Consider the following 16,480-nt stretch of genomic DNA (forward strand, 5'->3'; position numbering starts at 1 on the left):
GCCACCAGATTTGTCAGGCACAATTTGCCTTTTGTGAAGCCATGGTGGTTTGTTAATAGGCTGTGATCTGAGTGATGCAGTGGCAAGTAGCTTAAAGTGATCTTTGAAATAGTGTACTAAGAGTGATGCAGAGTATGTAAAGTATTCATCAGAGGTGTGACTGATACTGTGCATAATTCTAATGCCCATGCTTTTATGCCAGCTACCTATAGAGATCTTTTTAAAGGGTGGAATTAAACCTCTTGAAAGTGCCTTTTTTAATTAAAAAAGAAAAAAAATATGTTCTGAGAAGTGAATTGATTATAATGAGAACTACCTCTGGGAGAAGGAATGCATCAGCTGTCAGACAATGCCCAAATCTCTCACAGAGATAACTAGACCCATGTTTGGATCTTTAACCTAAATTTAGATGATGACAAAGCCTTTTTAATAAGAAAGTTATTGATTAATAGTTATCTCTTGATGCCAAATATGTCACTATAGTTCCTACATATAATTCAGCTTATATAGATGTGGGGTTTCTTAAGACTGGGCATGAACACTGGGTATCTTGATTATCCACTCCTGATACCATGGACCATTAAATGTTAGATGATTAACCATCTACAGAGTCTGTTGACCTATTTTGCTTCAGTATATCTTTCAGAACATTTTGATCTGAATACATTAAGACAGAGAGAATCCCTTTACATAACTTACAATTTGCTTTGGTATTTATCATATCTGATGAAAGAAAATTTTCTCATTAGGCTGCATATAAAAAAAAAAAAGGAAAAAATGAAGTTTTGGTAAGAAATTTTTAATGTACAACAAAAAACAGTATTTTAAAGTGTCTTAAAGTAATCTGACATTTCTTGTGATTATGTAAATTCTAAAGCATGCTCTTGGCTGTATATCTATTACTGTTATTATTCAGTGGTATAGTTTTCCACCTTTTCTCCCTCAAATCCTTAAAATGGCAGACTTGATCTTATAAGGCTTCTGAAATTCAAGTCTTCTTAAGATATTGTACTGATGTCTTGAGAAGTGGCTTTAACAAAAAGGATTTGGCTCTATTTTTTCAGAAGTTTATCCAACTTTTAATTATTTCTGGAATTTGACTCAATTTGCCAGCATGAAAAATGCTTTCCCATCCTTAGGAAAGAACCTGGATTTGATCAGTTTTTTAAAATTTTTAATTTACGTGTGTCTAATTGGCAAACTGTGCTTTAATCTCTTGAACTTCAAATTCTTTGTATTTTGAGCATCATGTGAGCTTTATGCCATTAAATCTTTTGTTCTGGCAGTGTCAACAGTGCCCTTGTAACACAAGACAAAATTAATTGCTCATGGACTTGCTCTCCCCATCAGTAAGCTTTGTTAAATCAGTCACTAGCCTTAACCAGTATAACTCTTGTTGTGTTCTTCTGGGGAAAAAATTAATAATTCTATGGAAATTTTTTTCAGAAATAAATGACCAGTTTTACAACAGGAAGAATGCAGAAATTTAACTTCTAGAGAAGTTTTTGACATCTTGAAACAAAAGTATGAGCAAAAGTCCAAAGTTAATATCTGGACATTTTCATAATTTTCACATAGTTCAAAATGACCCCTGAAGCGTTGCTTTTAGCATCTGCAGTTTTGGAATTACTCATCTAATCTGTTTGAAAATTAAAGTCCTTTTTGCAAGTTCTATCAAATCTATTTATAAAAATACAGAACAATGTTTTCATTTAATAATCTGTGATTTTCAACTTAAAGAACAGCATTAATGTTGATCAGTACAACTGATTGAGTCTACCAGGAACAAAATGCATCCTAAGAAAAACAGAATTAGCAGCTGTAAGAATGTCTGACCCTACAGAAGTTAATGTTTGCTTAACATCATTATGGAAGTGTAGCAGAACTGTCGTTGTAATGAACAGAGAAAGTAATTTATTTGCTCTTGGATGCTGTAACTGGATTCTGTGGGCAATTAATTTCAGTTAGCATTTTCAGCCAATGTTAGCTCTGGTGCTGCATAGAGCTGGTGATGTGGCAGGCAAGTGGTGAATAATTGCTTCTTTGGGTCTTTGCTGGTACATCAGGTGGGTGCAAGCCCAATCTGAACTCCAGTTCAGTTGTGTGCAGTTTGGGGTCCAAGTTAACAAGTGGTGCTAAGGGAAAGGACAGGGATGTTTTGCTTTCAACTCAGCACTGTGCCAGTTTAGCTGCATGTATTCTGGTGCAGAGCCAGCCCAGCCCTGATCTGGCTTGGATTGTAAGCAAAACAATCCTAGGCCTGCCTGCAAAGAACTTAGCAGGAGTGTGAACTGTGCACAAATGTACTGAAGGACTTGCTATGATCATATTTCCTCTCAAATAGCTCTAGGAGAAACTTCTCTTGCAGGGGGGGTGGACTAGATGATCCCTAGAGGTCCCTTCCAACCCCTCACCATTCTGTGATATGTGGGGGAGGCAGACATTTTCATGCTAATTTCTGGTACCGTGATTGACAGAGCGGGTTTGTAAGCACAGGTCCTCTCCTAGATCTTTGTCTTCTTGCCAGGTTAGCATTTCAAAGCAGACCATTGAGAGAATCTAGGATTTGTCATGTCTTACTTTTGATAAGAGAGGCTAATCGTGAATGCTTGCAATGACAGGCTTGTGCTTGTTTCCAAGCCTGGGCTGCCTAAATAGGTCACCCTCCTGGCTGCTTGTTTACAAGCCCTAGGGAGCAAAAGGCCATTCCTCTGCCAGTACCTTGAGCTAATTAATTTTGACTCCACAACCAAGTGGAGCAGGTTGTGCTCTCTTTCATACAGATGTGGACTGGTTTAAGATTCTCCTTGTTGCCTCCCAGCTGAGATTTAGGCATGCTCTTATCTTGAATTTAGGCATGGGATGGAACAAATCTTTAGGTATAAGTCCAGCCCAAAAGTACAACATTGAATGTTTTCAATATCTGTATTCACAAATTGGTATGAAGACGCTGTGTAATTAAGGGCTGTGTGTTTCAGAGGTAGATTGCTGTTTGCTTTGGCACTCCATGGATATACCTAGCCTGGGAGGCAAACACTGCGTAAGCAGATGAGATATGTGAGCTGTCATGATAGATTTTTCTCATAGCTCCAGATTCTTGGAAGCAAAGAAATTTCTGAATTAAGATTAATTTTTATTTCCAGCATTTAAAATGTGTGTCAAATTGAAGGCTGTTTTTTTGTTTGTTTGGTTGGTTGGGTTTTGGGGTTGTTTTTTTGAGAGAGCTTTGCCCCTGGTATGGTGCACTGTGGAATAGCTGGAGGTCAGCTGGTCACTATATTACATTTTGTGTTGATCTGCTTGTTAAAGAGCACTTGTTAAAGTGCTATATGATAAATAAATATGCATCTATTATATGGCACAGTCCTCTGCCCCACGCATTAAGTATCATTAGTTCCTTATAGGTCCTGTCATGTTTATTGCTGTGATACTTGAGTAATTTATCACTATATCATGGAGAAATAGAACAATGTTGTTTACTTACATTTACAGATGTGGAAGTAACACACTGATACACGGAGGCCAGTAATGAAAAGTTCTTGGCTTGAGCTGTCTACAATTTTTCTTTGGCAGTATAAAGTATCATTAAATGTATTTTTAAATCCTATTGTCCTCAATAAATGTAAATCCACCTTTATTAATTAGCCTTCAGGTTCTCAGGCTAGTGTTCCATTAAAATTAGGGGAGCACATTTGTGTAGCAAGTCTTTGGGTGAAGGGGCCCACATGAAACATAGTCATGCAGAATGACCTCCAGCTGCTTCAGGTGTATGCTTGTTCTTTCTCCTGCAGCTGCTCTACCTGCATCCCAACTCCCAAGGTGGGGGCCTTAAAACCAATACTGAATGCAAGTCCATGGCAGAACCTCACAGTAAAATTGTCTCTTAGCAAGATTCTCAGTGGTCATGTTTCATTTAAACAAAAAGAAAAAAAAAATAAAGAAACCAAAACCCTGCCTTGATCACACAGTTTAATTTTATATTGGCTGGTACACACATGGTGCCTGAATTTACATTGTAATGATGACTTGAATCTCTGTTTCTTCTGAAATTTTGAGAGTTTAGCACTTTTTAAAAAGAGTGTTTCTATGCGTTGTGCTACTGTTTGTTTATCACTGTTACTTTTTTCCTATGTGACTTACAGCTGCAGTTTGTGGGAGTGAATTAGGTTAATAGTGATGGCTTTAGAACCTAGTGCTTGCTAGATGATCTCATAAAGTGATTTAATGTGCTTTATTAATGCATTATATATGCATATGTTCATGCCTTTTGTTTCTGGGAAAACAGTATATCAGTATTTTAAAGCATCATTAATTGCAAGCAACAGTTAAATTTTTGATCCATATGGAAAAAACACAAAACACTGAAAGCAGATGTTAAAGGTTTAATTTTTTTTAAAGTTATTATTGTTTTCCACCAAGTAGCAATATCCAATATTACATTTTCTAAAGGTTCATAGAACCTTATTTAATAATTTTAGAATAAAATTAAACATTTACTATTGTGCTTTATATTGCCTCAAATTGTGGAAAAGCATTGAGTAACCCACGTGAGCAGTACAAATTATGATCAAAGCAAGTGGGACAGGAATGTTTTGCAATGCATTTCTGTGAATTTTACTTGCTTGTAATCAGGTTAAGAGTAATACAAAAGGGTGATAGTTTGTTCTGCATTATTCCCTGTTGCTGTTCTATGCATATAGAATCACAGAATGGTCTGGTTTGAAAGGTACCTTAAAGACCATCTATTTCCAACCCCTCCATCATGGTCAGAGACTCCTTCCCCTAGATCAGATTGCTCAAGGCCCCATCCAACCTTTCCCTGAACACTTCCAGAGATGAGGTGTCAACAGCTTCTCTGGGAAACCTGTTCCATTGCCACTCTCATAGTAAGAATTTCCTTCTAATATCTAATCTAAACCTCCCCTCTTCAAGTTCTAAACCATTGCCCCTGTCCTTTCACTACACAGATAAGCTTAGTTCTACCCCAGCTTTCTTGTAGACCCCGTTCCGGTACTGGAAAGCCACTATAAGATCCCCTCAAAGCCTCTTCTTCTCCAGGCTGAACAAACCCAACTTCCTCAGCCAGTCTTCATAGGGGAGGTGCTCCGTCATTTTAGTGTCTCTCCTCTGGACACGCTTAAGGATCTCTGTGTCCTTCTTGTGTTGGGGACTCCAGAACTGGACACGGAACTCCAGATTCTTACAAGAGCAGAGTGGTAGGGGAGAATCACCTCTCTTGACTGTCTGGCTACACTTCTTTTGATGCAGCCCAGGACCCAGTTGGCTTTCTAGGCTGCAAACACACATTGAGGGCCCATGTTAAGCTTCTGGTCCCCCATCATCCCCAAGTCCTTCTTCTCAGGGCTGTCCACAATTCTTTCTCCTCCCAACCTGTATGTGTGCATGGATTGCCTCAGCCCAGGTGCAGAACCTTGCACTTGGCCTTGTTGAACTTCATGTTAAGTGTTCTTGTCAGCTGTCTGCTTGCTTTAGGATCTACTTCACTAACTTAGCACTTCATAGGAAAATTGTTCATGATTTGCAACACACTTATTCTTGGGTATTTTCCATCTGGCCTTGTTTACCAGGACTGGAGTTACAAAGTTCTGGAAGCTTCCAAAGGGGCCAAAAGGTATGCCAAATTTTGTTTAAAACAGAGTACACTTTAAAACCAAACCCAGCTCTAGTATGAGGCCAAAGCTATGAAGAATTTAGTCCCTTTCTAAGGCAATTCTATCTTCATTTATATTAAAGACAAGGGCAGCTGCAGTTGCTGTTATTTAACTCAGCATGCTGTGTTTTAACAAGCACCATATTCCAGTACAGTAATAAAAAGGACAATTAGCAAGTGAAGAGCATGACAGGGTGCAAGTAGAAAATCACTAGTAATTGTGAATAATAGTAGCCATAGGAAATTATTCCCTTTGTAAAACACTGGGTTATTTAAAATGTTCTGCTCTGTGATTACCCAGATTTAGTAAAAAGCACATAAAAAACCCACCTCATTTTTGATGAGTGGCTGGAATGAAGCACCTGAAGTGTATGTAAGGGGGGGCGAGAGGGGAGGGGAAAGGGGAAAGCTTTTTTTTCTTATTGTCATGTACAATTTCAGACTTGCAAATTTAGTTCCAATCTCAAAGACTAATTTATGGTCTTGTTTTCCTCATTCATTGTTTTTGATACTGAGGGCTCTACAATCAAATTGCATCCTTCATGAATTGTGTCTTAAGTCACAAATTCATTTAATGTTTTAAGCAAATGTAATAATTCCACTTCAAATTAGTTGTGTTCCTTAGTAATTAAAAAAACTATTTTTTGCTGTAGATTTCTGCACAGTTAGTAGCAGTTCAGATCATCTACTGTAGAGTCATTAAGGCATCCTTTAACAGTGTCCAATTTTTATGCATGAAAATTAAACATATACATTTCATTATTGACATGTCATTGCTGTAAAAAAAGGTATCGTACATATTAATAAATGACCACAATATTGCATATGATGACCAGTTATTTTATTGCACGAACTAAGTTGTCTCACTGACATTTCCTCTGCAATGTGACAGTGAGATCAGGGCTTTTTTTAGTCATAAAGTGCAGTAAACTATTCACAGGGGGTTAGGGGTTGGAAGGGACCTCAAGAGATCATTGAGTCCAACCCCCAGTGGCTGATAGCTGCTTCAAGGCTAGAATTCAAAGATCAACAAGATTCATATAGGAATAGAGAAAACAGTTTACTCTTTGAATGTACTTTTATATAGGAAACATTTTCAGGATTGATTTTTTGTATGGTTTGATTTATTCCCATGTAGATTGCTCTTCAAGAAATCTGCTTATAGAAGCATTAATAAGAGATTATAAGCAATAATAAGAGAAGAGCAAGTCAATAAGTCAACATGACATATTGAAGAAACCAAGAAGAAACCCTTTAGCAAATTACTTTTCCCTGGCACATGATTTTCTGTATTACATAGTCTTCTGCAGCAAGACAGATGAAAATAAGCCATACAGGAAAAGATGTGGAAAAAACCCAGCAGCTGTTATCTACAGAGTGAGATAATTCTTGTCCCATTGAAAACTATGCTCTTCCTCTTAACTTTGTTGGACATAGTCTTGTTTCTCTAAGCATAGTTCTGGTTTCTTAACCATGCCAAAGTTCTAAATCTGGTAAAATCAGCCTATGAAGGAGGAAGAATTTTAGGGAGAGTTAAAACTAGGACTCAGTATAGTAACTGCAGTGGAGAGATTTTAGAGAAGACACTTCAAGGGGGAAGAAGGAAGCCATGAAATCAAAAAAGGAAGAAAAAAATTTTAATTTTTTTTTTTTTCTGTAAGGCTGTGTTTTTCCAGGCTGTCAGTGTTTGAGAATGAGGAAAGACAAGCAGCCTAAGGATGGCCATATTGGCTCAAGGCATAGTTTCTTCTACCCTGGATTCCTCTCTTTGACAGTGGTGAATAGCAGATACCTGGGGAGGAGTATAGTGGTAAATCGTCCTAAATATTCTGACTGTTTCTACCAACTTGTGGCTCAGGGAATTCCTGAGAAAGCAATGGTAAATTTTGTGTTTGTCAAGTAAATTTGGGAAGGGAAGGGGAGGATAGATATGTAAAGAGAGAGTGCTTTCAGCAAATGATGATTGATTACTGCTTTTGTAACTTCTCTCCATTAGCACAAACTCAGAGAAAACTTGGACAAACTGAAGCAAGCCTCTACAAATTGTTCTTGCACTTTGGAGCAGGAGAATCCTAGGAAACTGCAGGTGGTGGATGGGGACTGATCTGTGGAGAAAGTGTTTCTGGTACCCTAGCAGTTTATAAATTTTTCATCTAAGAATGACACAGATCCCTTAACTATATGTACCTAAGGATGTTATGTGTATGATACAAGATCATGAATGTATTCTCAAGGACTTATTGCTTGGTTTCCCCATGGAAACAAGCAAGCATGTCACAGCAGCAAAGAGTACCTTTGGACTTGTTAATCCAAGCTACAGTTCTGGTGACTGAAGTTGCCAAGTTGTGGAACAGCAGCGTCTTTTGGAGAGGGAGAAGAGAGCGTGGAGAAATGGGGAGGGGGTGGGGAGAAAGGGAAAAATTCCTGTCATAATTTAGTAATAAAGTTTTAAATTTTACTGTGCTTTTTGGAAGAAGTGATATTGCTTTGTTTGACAAGTTGTCCCTTAGCTTTAGAGTAAAGTGGTTTTAGTTGAATACCTCTCTTAATGAATAAGAATGTCTGACTCCAATCCTGGGTTAAGCCAAAATATGACATTGAGATGGCATCAAGACCAGCAAATTAGAACACATGATACAAAACTGAAGTTGCATCCTAGCTTGGCCATGCCTCAGTTCTGCTTGTTCAGTATATGTATTTATATGTACATGTTTAAAGATTTATTTTTATTATGTGCTAAACTGTTTTCAGCAGGTGTGTAGCCCTGTAGAGTGCTTCAGAGAGGTAAAGGAATTAGTTGGTATCTGGAAAGGACAGGAAAATAGATAAAAAAGGCTTGCATAGACAGGGAAGTGAGAAAACTGCTTCTGTGATTAAAGGAACATGGTAGATTAAGTACACAGATAAATCATGTGGCAATGCTGCAATGAGCAAATTGGCAAGTGAATCAGCAGCTTATGGAGGATGCAAACTATCAGGCAAAACTAAATGAGCAACAGAACATATATACTAATTTAGAGGAAGCAGTTAGAAGCTATAAAGGTGTTGTGCCTGACAACATATTTTTCTTTTCAGAAAAAAACCTTAAATAGCCAGTTCTGTCTGAAAAGCCTTATAAGGTTTATTGAAGCGTTCCTCATACAGAAACTATTCCATGCCATTGATCGTTCTTCTCTCCCTTTGATTATTTTTTTTTCTTAATTCTAAATGTTTAGTTTCTTCTTCAAATATAGCCTGAAACTGTACACAGTACTGAAGCTTGGCATGTCTGTATTTGTAAAAAGACATCATGATGATTTTAATATTTACTCTCTGTCCAAGACATGAGCTTTGTTTTAACATAGTTTCTGAATAAATTGTAATAGTATGCTTTTTTTCCTAGCACATTTACCACTGAAATACATCATATAAAGGTGCAACTGAATTTTGAAAGAATCTTCAAATTGTGGTTATTGATTTTTAAAACTGCTTCCCCCAAACCCAGACAAACCACGAAGAGAAACACATAACTGGGAACTACAGGCCAGTCTCACCTTTGTGCCTGGCAAAATCATGGAGCAAATCCTCATTAAGGCTCTCCTAAGGCACATAGAAAATGAGGAGAAGAATGGTGGCAACCAACTTGGCTTCACCAAGGACAAGTAGTGTCTGACAAATTTGATTGCCTTTTATGATGGGGTCACAGCATAGAGCAGACAAGGGAAGAGCAACTGATGTAATCTACCTGGATTTATGCAAATCATTTAGAGCAGTCCTGCATGACATCCTGATCTCTAAATTGGAAAGATATGGATCTGATAGATGGACTGCTTGGTGGATAAGGAATTAGCTGGATAGTCACACTCAGAGTTGTGGTCCATGGCTTGATGTTCAAATGGGCACCAGTGACAACGGGGTGGTACCAGGGCATTGCTGTTTAACATCCTTGTTGGAGACGTGGGCAGTGGATTTGCATGCACCCTCAGTTTGCTGACAAGACCAAGCTGTGTGGTGTAGTTGGCCTAAGACCATCCAGAGAGACCTTGAGAGTTGGTCCTGTGCCAACCTTGTGAAGTTCAGCAAGGCCAAGTGCAAGGTCCTTCAACTGTGTTAGGGCAATCCCAGGCACAAATATAGGCTGGATGGAGATTGGATTGAGAACAGCTCTGAGGAAGGGTTCAACGTGAGCCCACAATGTCCACTTGCAGCCCAGAAAGCCATCCTGTGCTGCATCAAAAGAAGCATGGCCAGCAGCTTGAGGGAGGTGTTTCTCTCCCTCTGTTCTGCTCTTGTGAGACTCATACCTGGCGTACAGTACCAAGTTCTGGAGCCCCCAGCACAAAGTTATAGCAGCTTTACAGTATCTAAAGCAGCTTACAAGAAATCTGGGGATTAACTTTCTACAAGAGTGTGTAGCGACAGGATGAGGGGGAATGGTTTTAAACTGGAAGAGAGTAGATTTAAGTTAGACATTAGGAAGAGATTCTTCACTGTGAGGGTTGTGAGACTCTGGCTCAGGTTACCCAGGGAAGGTGTGGCTGCCCCCTCCCTGGTGGTGTTCAAGGGCAGGTTGGATGGGACCTTGAGCAACCTGGTCAAGTGGAAGGTGTCCCCGCCCTGCCTTAGTGAAACTGGATGATCTTTAAAGTCCCTTCCAACCCAAACTGTTCCATGATTCTGTCATTTTCATTGCATGTGTATGCAGATGTGATTAAGATGGGATGAATCTTATCCTGAAGATGGAGAGATTAACAGATTGTATGCTGAAGAACACTGATGAAAAATGCCTATTTCAAATTTATGTTTCATTCTTAGAGTGACTAGTTTGTGTGATACCACGAGGAACATACATATTTCAGTGGAAGCTGACCTATAACCAAGGAGCAGTAAAATGAACTGGTAGTGGCCTTTCTGTAGTACTGCCTATTGGGATTCTGGGCTTAAATCAGTTCTTGTGTGAGCTAGAAGTAGAGTCACATGATAACTGAATACATTTTTTAATCAATGAACAGTTATATATTGGTGTAAATAAAGTCAAGTCTGTATGTAGTAATGATAGATGTGCTGTAAATAGATGGCAGATAATGTTATTCCACCATCTTGCAGTTACTGTTTCAGATGTGAACTAATTTATTTTATGTATTTAATTCCAGAAGAAACAATGCAGGTGACAGAGAGAAGGCACTGCAAGTTATGCTTCAAGTTCTGCAGACTTGTGATCACCCTGCTCCAGATATGTTTTGCTTATGTGGGAGGATCTACAAGGATATGTTTCTCGATTCTGATTGTAAAGACACCGATAGTCGAGATCATGCCATCGAATGGTAACAAAAAAACCCCACACAAAAATCTCATCTTAAAACTTTTTTCAGACTTTTGTTTAGGAAAATCAGGACTGTGAGAACTAGATCAAATATTCTATTTGTCCTGTCTTTTTTTCAGTGTCCTGTTTGTGTAATTGGCTTGCTGAGTGCTAGTTGTTTAGATATATGTTTCCTTGCTTCTCTTTATAGACCATCACAAATATGGAATGATGCACTCAGTTTACTGGGAAGGACACTCATCTACCTTTTTGTAGAGAAAATATACAGTTTATCTGCTTCAAGGTCAAAATGAAGTACAGGTGTGGTCATACAAATTACACTGGTCCTCTGTGCAAGGATATTTCCCACCTTAGAAATGCAATTATCTACTGTATATAGAGAAAGATATTGATAAACTGCATTATTAATCTTCTTAAGACAGTAAGGCATGCATGTGCATGCAAGATTTCCCTGACATACTGTTCATATATGTATTGTTGTATAATCATACAAACTACTGCCGACTGCAGTAACATTAGCAATGTATGGGTTGTATTGTAAGTGTGAAAATATTTGTCTCTCTGTCTTCTTTTTTCCTCCAGATCATCTCAACATGGTTAGTGCAACATAGGCAGTAGTGAACTTTCAGGCTTCATATGGATCTTTTTAGTCTGCACCAGCTATTGGCATGCATTCATCTGCTGTCAGCTGTGTCTCAGTTAACTTTAATGAATGTGAAGCTTTAAAACAAAAGGCTTGGATTGGAGCCTTTTTGTAAAACTTGCACTGAAGACTAATACTTTCATTGTTTCTCTCATATAAGCTACAATTATGTTCTGTGGCATTTAAGAGTTTTGCAGTAACTGGTTTTAATTCTAACTGAGCGACACAAGGTGATGGGACATAAAACTAAGCAGCAGGTTTTCTTTCTCTCCGTGAGACAAAAAGCTATTTTCTTCCAAGTGCTCTTTGGAAAGAGTGTCAGTGGTAGCAATTAGACATATAGTCTTTATAGTAAATTAATAGCTTAAAACACTTACCAAAATTTTACAGTATTTCAGTTCTTTTATACAGGGAGATGTGAGCTCTTGACTCCTCTCTGCAGGTATCGTAGAGGATTTGAACTCCAGTCAACTCTGTATTCTGGAATTAACCTTGCAGTTTTGCTGCTTGTTGCAGGACAACAGTTTGAAAGCTCAATGGAGCTGAGAAAAATAGGTAAATATCCACACATGGTGCCACAGATGAGTCTTCTGGCCCTTTCCCTATGAAGGAAACAAAATATATTTTAGCAATGGGTTGTATAGATGAAAAGGCAATTCAGGTTTTTTTAGTTGACAGGTCCTGGATGTCAGTCTAAACACAGGGATCTTGTAGGACTATTTTTCTCCTTATTGCCTTGGAGCAGATTTCTACTAATTTGGTCCATCTAAAGGGTCCCAGAAATGGGAGAGTAACATAGAAAGACCAACTTCAGCACCATCTGTAAACTGCCTTTACTGCACCAAAGAGATTGCCGCATTGCAAAGCCTACAGGGAACAAAGATGGGAAGTGACATTCTGGCCCAGCTCTCCCCAGGGATTCCAGGAGGCACCCAAAAGGTTTCTGTTGACCCTAAACTGAAGGATTCTCAGAAAGTAGCCTCTGAAAGGATCTACCTGGACAGTAACTAATTTTCTACCCAGATTTGCATCTTCCATGTAGGTGCTAAGTAAAACCCACCACTCCACATCTATAAAGATATCATAGGCCAGAAACATATACAGCTCTTCTTAGGAAGATAACAGCTGAAAATTATATTTGGAATCAGGTCCTGTCTGATACTCATACTTGAACCTTAAAGGAAAAGAGTGCAAAGATGGCTTTAAATCATTCCCCTGACCTTACTCTGGGCTGGGCTTGTGTAAGCCTCTATCCATTGAACTCTTACTGCAGATGTAGATCTTGAGGACACAGAAATGTGGAGCTGACACTGAGCATCAGGAGGCAGATAGCTCATACAGCACAAGCTATCACGCATATACCACTGTGTGTGGTAGGAGTTCTCTCTGTCTGAACTCTATTTGGGATGTTATTTACAGACCCAGACTCTGTGCTGTGCATATTTGTTTTCCTTAGGAAAACTTGCTCTCTTTATTATCTGTAATACCCAGTCAAGTCATATTAGTCTTTCACTGATAGACTTATCAGCAGAAAAGCACTTTCTAGTGTTTTACTGATAGAAAAATATGGTTTTAATTGAAATTTTACAGGTGTACGGTTGAACAGTTTGTTGGGAAGAAAAGGAAGCCTAGAAAAAATGAACAGCTACTGGGATGTGGGACAGTTCTTCAGTGTGAGCATGCTGGCTAATGATGTTGGTAAAGCAGTACAAGCAGCAGAGAAGCTTTTTAAGCTGAAACCTCCAGTATGGTATGTGGTAGAAGGCTGTAGCTCAAGTACCCAACAACAGGGTTTTAAAACCCAACACAAGTTTTAAAAATCTTGTAGACAATTAGATAACTCAACTGGATTTTCCCATCTGAGTTTGTTTGTAACTCTACCTTTATACTCTGTTTCTTTTGGGAAGGAAGGGAAAAAGTAAGAAACTAAGTTATGTGTCATTGTTGGATGTAGATCCTATTGAACCATGTGTTTTATAGGAAAGAATTTGGAAATTAGTGAGGACTCCTTGTAACACAATTGGGAAAAGATTGTGAAAACATTCTTTTCACTTTTATATAGATGCTCCCCTTTCTCACCATGTTCTAGCTCATAATATCCTATCTAATCACCATATAACTACCAGTTCACACAATGACATTGTTCATTAAATCCTTGTGAACTTAAGGTTTTGATTAAACTTGCTATTCTCTCCAGAAATCTGTAAAAATCAACACAATCTTTTCTATTATGGAGGTTTTCAAAGTACATTTAAGTTCTGCAGATAATTTTTTTTATGTATAAGTCAGTTAAGTGCTGTCAGCATCTGATCAAATTTTGTTTCCTCTCTGTTAACTCCCTAATTCAATACATTCTAGGTACCTGAAATCATTAGTTCAGAATCTGATGTTAATTCAACGTTTCAAGAAACTCACCATAGAGCATTCTCCTAGACAAGAAAGATTGACTTTCTGGCTAGATATAATTTTTGAGGCAACGAAAGAAAAAAACAATGGACTGAGATTTCCAGTAAGGTTTTATGTCCAAACAAGTTTTGTATGTCTTATGTTTCTGGATAGGATATAACAAGAATTGAAGGATCCTAAATACAATACTTATATACTTAACTGCTTGCCATTTCATTGCATGAACCAGAACACTGTATTCTACTGATCGTTGCTTTTTAAAAAACATTTAACCCACCACCCTAAAAGCATTCTAAGAAATATTTTTAAGTGTCCTACAAAAAATCATGGTGGTACTGTTTTGTTGTACATAGAAATATACCTTCTTCCTGCCTTCTCTTGCCCTTCTCCCTCCCCCTGGAAATTTGTTGGGCCTGACACTGAGATTATTCATTATCTGTATCAGAGCATTAGTTTTTCTGAAGCTATTGTAATGTATGAGCTGCTGGTTTGTTAAGGAAAGGTGTTCTCTCTCCAGGTTTTGGTGATAGAACCAACTAAAGTCTACCAGCCTGCATATGTTTCAATCAACAATGAAGCAGATGAGAGATCTCTCTCTTTGTGGCATGTGTCTCCCACTGAGATGGTAAAACTACCAGCTGATGTGTTTCATTTAGTTGGGTTCACTGTGCTTAAAATCACTTTTTCACATGTAGAGTTTTGAGCAATTTGCCATCATTTAAGGTTTCCTACATTACTCAATATCTTTTTTGTGTAGTTATGAAAGGTGACTTTTTTGCAGACAAAATAAAAGGAGAGGCTATGATTAGAACTATGATTTGAACAAAGGGTTATTTGTTCTGCTTATACTACTTCTCATGTTGGTTTTATCAAGATGCACTTCAATTCCAGATTGAAGTTAAAACAGTACTGTGTTTAATGTTTAGAAATTTAAAAATTTCTACAGTTAAAAGATTTGAAACTGAAGAAAATAGCAGCCTGTAACAAATATCAAGAGATTAAGTATTTGGTTTACTGGAATATTGAATAGGGCACATGAGGTGAGGAAAGGAGTAGGTACAGTTATGGACAATATCTTAAAACTGAGAAATAGTTCCAATTTCACTTTGGAAGACTTGAAACCTGGCAATGTAGATCCTCACCCCTTCTTAGCATCAGAACAAAATAGGTGGAGAAAAGGCTAAAAATATAGAGAGGAAAAGTTTGGAAAAGAAGCACTCTAGAGCAAGACCTCAATCTATGAACTATTTCAGTACACTGTTCTACTTCACTACTTGGAGTGAAAGTATCTGACACAACTTTACTTTATGGAACAAATTCTTGGTACATGTGTGGCAATGCTAAATAAGATCCATCTATTAACAGGAGATTTATAGAGGTCTATCTTTCTAGGCACAGGCTCCCCTTCCTCTCTTTTACCTCCAGTGTTCTCCCTGTGCCAAAGCTGTTGGCTCAGCACCTCTTTCTAGATGTATGGAATTTACCTTCAAGATTAGAGAAGATTAGAGTGTAGTCTGCTCCATGTTTAATATGAAATATTGAAGTATTGAGTAAAAATAAGATGCTTGGTAAATTGTACTTTAATATTTATTCCTCAAATTTAATTTTAAATGAGGAAATGTGGCTTCTTTTACAAAAATACAACACAAATTTCTGGCTCTTCTTTACCTATGCATCAAACTTATTAGGAATCTGAGAGGAAAGGGAGAGAGATGTGTTAGAAAAAAAATTATTTTGCTTGCTGTACTTTGTTTTCAGTAGTCAAGGTTAAACTGTGGTTGTTTACAGCTCTTTGTTCTTTGCAGAAGCAGATTCATGAATGGAATTTTACAGCTTCTTCTATTAGGGGAATAAGGTTTGTATGTCAGAAAACAGTTAAGTGGTTTTTTTCTTATGTTTTTTATTTCTTTTAAATAAGAAATCTGGATTCTGTCCTGAATTTTTGCTTTGCATTGGCTGTTATTGAAGCTTGCTCTGTCCAACCTGCCCTGAAATATCAACACAGAAGAGTTTGCCTATCCATGCATGGGCATTTCTCAAAAGGGGTGTATGTGAGTGTGTGTATTCTCTGGTAAACTTCTCTGTTTCCAAATGTGTACCTGCTTTTTAATGCACTTTTACACTTTTTATATACTTTATATACTTTTTTTTTAACATATAATGCCATCTCTGTCTTTAAAATCATGGAGGGCAGAAGGTAACAAGCCTTTAGCTCTTCTTGCTTCCTTCCTTAAGTGAAAGAACCTTTTACCTGTTTTCCATAAAGAAAAGGAAGCCATGGTATCAATTATATGTTTGGAATTCAGAAACGCTTCTGATAGGACTCCATTAAAAAAGCATATTAGCTGACAGTGAAGTTTTTAAAGGCTTAGCCTTTAAATGGTTGGAGTAGTTCCATTTTCATACCTGGACTAATGAAAACATTGGTGAGAACTAATTCTGTCCATCCAAATAATAC

At 37.8% G+C, this 16,480-nt stretch overlaps 1 protein-coding gene across 2 annotated transcripts in view; it reads left to right on the top strand.

Moving 5' to 3' along the window:
• MAP3K15 (mitogen-activated protein kinase kinase kinase 15) overlaps positions 1–16,480 on the top strand; it is an 86,406-nt gene that overhangs the window by 42,467 nt on the left and 27,459 nt on the right. For both annotated transcript variants that reach the window (XM_030469437.1, XM_030469439.1), the window contains exons 8-13: positions 10,804–10,974; positions 12,059–12,171; positions 13,207–13,366; positions 13,975–14,125; positions 14,540–14,647; positions 15,828–15,877. In XM_030469437.1, the coding sequence (XP_030325297.1) occupies positions 10,804–10,974; positions 12,059–12,171; positions 13,207–13,366; positions 13,975–14,125; positions 14,540–14,647; positions 15,828–15,877 (753 nt within the window). The remainder of the gene's footprint in view (positions 1–10,803; positions 10,975–12,058; positions 12,172–13,206; positions 13,367–13,974; positions 14,126–14,539; positions 14,648–15,827; positions 15,878–16,480) is intronic.

The sequence above is a fragment of the Calypte anna genome, chromosome 1 (assembly GCF_003957555.1).
Source record: "Calypte anna isolate BGI_N300 chromosome 1, bCalAnn1_v1.p, whole genome shotgun sequence".
NCBI classification, from domain to species: Eukaryota; Metazoa; Chordata; class Aves; order Apodiformes; family Trochilidae; genus Calypte; species Calypte anna.